Below are 1,992 nucleotides of genomic sequence, written 5' to 3'. Positions count from 1 at the left end.
GTGTTGGATATGGTACATGGGATCGGGTCCATGGGTTTTCCAACCGGCAATTATGATGGTAGGATTTTTTTTTTTTAATTAAAAGAAAGGGATTTCTTGTGTCAGTTGTGTGCTGCCCTTTTCTTCCTCAAAGTCCTCCACCATGTTCATCAGATTTGTTTTTTAATATTTGTTGGGCTAAATATTTTCATCAATTTTGAACTCCAACAAAATATTCAGCCTCCTACGTTTAAAGATCAAAACTGGTTTAGGTCGCCACCATTTATCGCCACCACAAGTTCATAATTGAATCCAATAGCCCAGTGCACTACGTACTCTTCGTGGTGAAACAGGAAAATGAGTGGAGTACAGGGGATGTTGGATTACCAGCATTCTCTCTGCAACACCGTTCATTTAAGTACTTATTACAGTCATCGTATATGGTGGCCTCAATCCTTTCTCCAAAGCTAAAAAGAAAACAGTTCTTTAAAAAAATTAGGAAAGATTTCTTGGAAAAGTTATCAAAACAATTGCACCATTTCTTCTCTGCAGATCTTGTGAACAAGCTCCAGTTGGAATACCATTTTGAGCATCGTGACGTTCGTTCAGTCTCCCCGTAAAAATTTCGCCTGAAGAAAGATGCAATAATGTTAACACAGTATTTAGACCATAAACCAAATGAAACTGAGGCCAAACAAAATTGGCTTCCGACGAAAACTTACAGAAGATCAAACATCTGCACCCTTATTTTCCAACACAATTTACAACCGTTAAAATCTAAGTTGCGGATTCAGTATTGACAATCAAATTCCAAAGCAAACATTTCCACGTTTATTGCACTCCGAAATCACCCCACACACTGAAAAGCCGTAGAAATAATCAGCAGGCACAGGACATGGGAGGTAGATCTCCCTTGGTCCCCTCGGCCGGCTGCAGCTTCCGTCTCTGGAACACCGAGCTGCCAAAGAGCAAGAACCCCAAGGCATGACCCAGTATCGCGGCGATCAACACGCCAACGTTGAAGGACATGACGGCGAGCATGAGCAAGTAGGCGAGCCCGACGCGGATCGCGTACATGGCCGTCTGAGCGAGCCCGGTCACAGTATGGCCCCAACGAGGCCTGACCACACGGCAGAAGTTGAGCCACTCGACGAGGACGGGGAGCAGGAAGACGACGATGAGGGCCAGGGCGTACATGCCGCCCCTGGTGCCGGGCCATCCCTTGAAGAGAATCTCCGAGTTCTTGCCCCAGAAGAAGGTCATGTGGGTACTGTAACCCTGGTCCGGCGCCATGTTGCCCATGCCCGAGTGATCCATGGCGGAATACTAGCTACGAGGAAGAGGTCGCTCTTGGGCTGTACTTCTTCTTTGCGGCCTTTGAATATAAAGGATGGGGGAGACTGGGAGAGCGCGCTGTACTTCCTGGAAGGGGCCGAGTACGGTTGTATCCTTCTCGCGAAGGAAGGAAGGAAGGATTCAGCTTCCTTCGCGCGAATCCATCGTTGGATCGCGCAATATTTGCTTTGAGATCTTTGACCCGAGCCGGCTCTTTTGCAGTACGAGTGGGAACCGGGATTGGAAGTGCACAGCCGGAAAGAACGGATATGGAAGGATGAGCTGGTTTTAAAACGACGGCTGGTCCGGACGCGACCGGCCTTTACAAATGGTCTCAGGCCATTGCTTGTGGAAAAGTTGATGAGACTGACAGTTTTTTTATTTTAACCGCGGTCATACGACGGCAACGATTATTTCGCATCAGCATTTCTGATCGTTGAGTTGCGTGTTAAATTCTAATCTATGGTAGGTGGGTTTAGAGTTGCAGGTTCATCCACGTGCTGCGGCGTGAGGTTGCCTATCTGTGAGAGACGTGTTGGTGGGAAAGAGTGTTCAGATCAACCTATGCTGAGTGGCGTCCGATTGGGAAGGAGTCCATCAGTCAGGTGTTGCTTGAATGCGAGCAGGCAATATAGATTTGGAGATATGCCGGCCTTCTCCAACATCAAGCTATCCATT

At 47.4% G+C, this 1,992-nt stretch overlaps 1 protein-coding gene across 1 annotated transcript; it reads right to left on the bottom strand.

The window, feature by feature from the left end:
* Positions 1 to 324: 324 nt before the first annotated feature.
* On the bottom strand, positions 325 to 1,389 carry LOC103724307 (copper transporter 1-like). Its single transcript, XM_008815525.4, has 2 exons — positions 702 to 1,389; positions 325 to 608 (listed from the first exon to the last, which is right to left on the bottom strand). The coding sequence occupies exon 1, from the start codon at positions 1,294 to 1,296 to the stop codon at positions 859 to 861; it is 438 nt and encodes a 145-aa protein (XP_008813747.1). The 5' UTR covers positions 1,297 to 1,389; the 3' UTR covers positions 325 to 608; positions 702 to 858.
* Positions 1,390 to 1,992: the final 603 nt, after the last annotated feature.

The sequence above is a fragment of the Phoenix dactylifera genome, unplaced genomic scaffold, assembly GCF_009389715.1.
Source record: "Phoenix dactylifera cultivar Barhee BC4 unplaced genomic scaffold, palm_55x_up_171113_PBpolish2nd_filt_p 000143F, whole genome shotgun sequence".
Lineage (NCBI taxonomy): Eukaryota > Viridiplantae > Streptophyta > Magnoliopsida > Arecales > Arecaceae > Phoenix > Phoenix dactylifera.
This window is presented reverse-complemented; position numbering and strand designations above follow the sequence as displayed.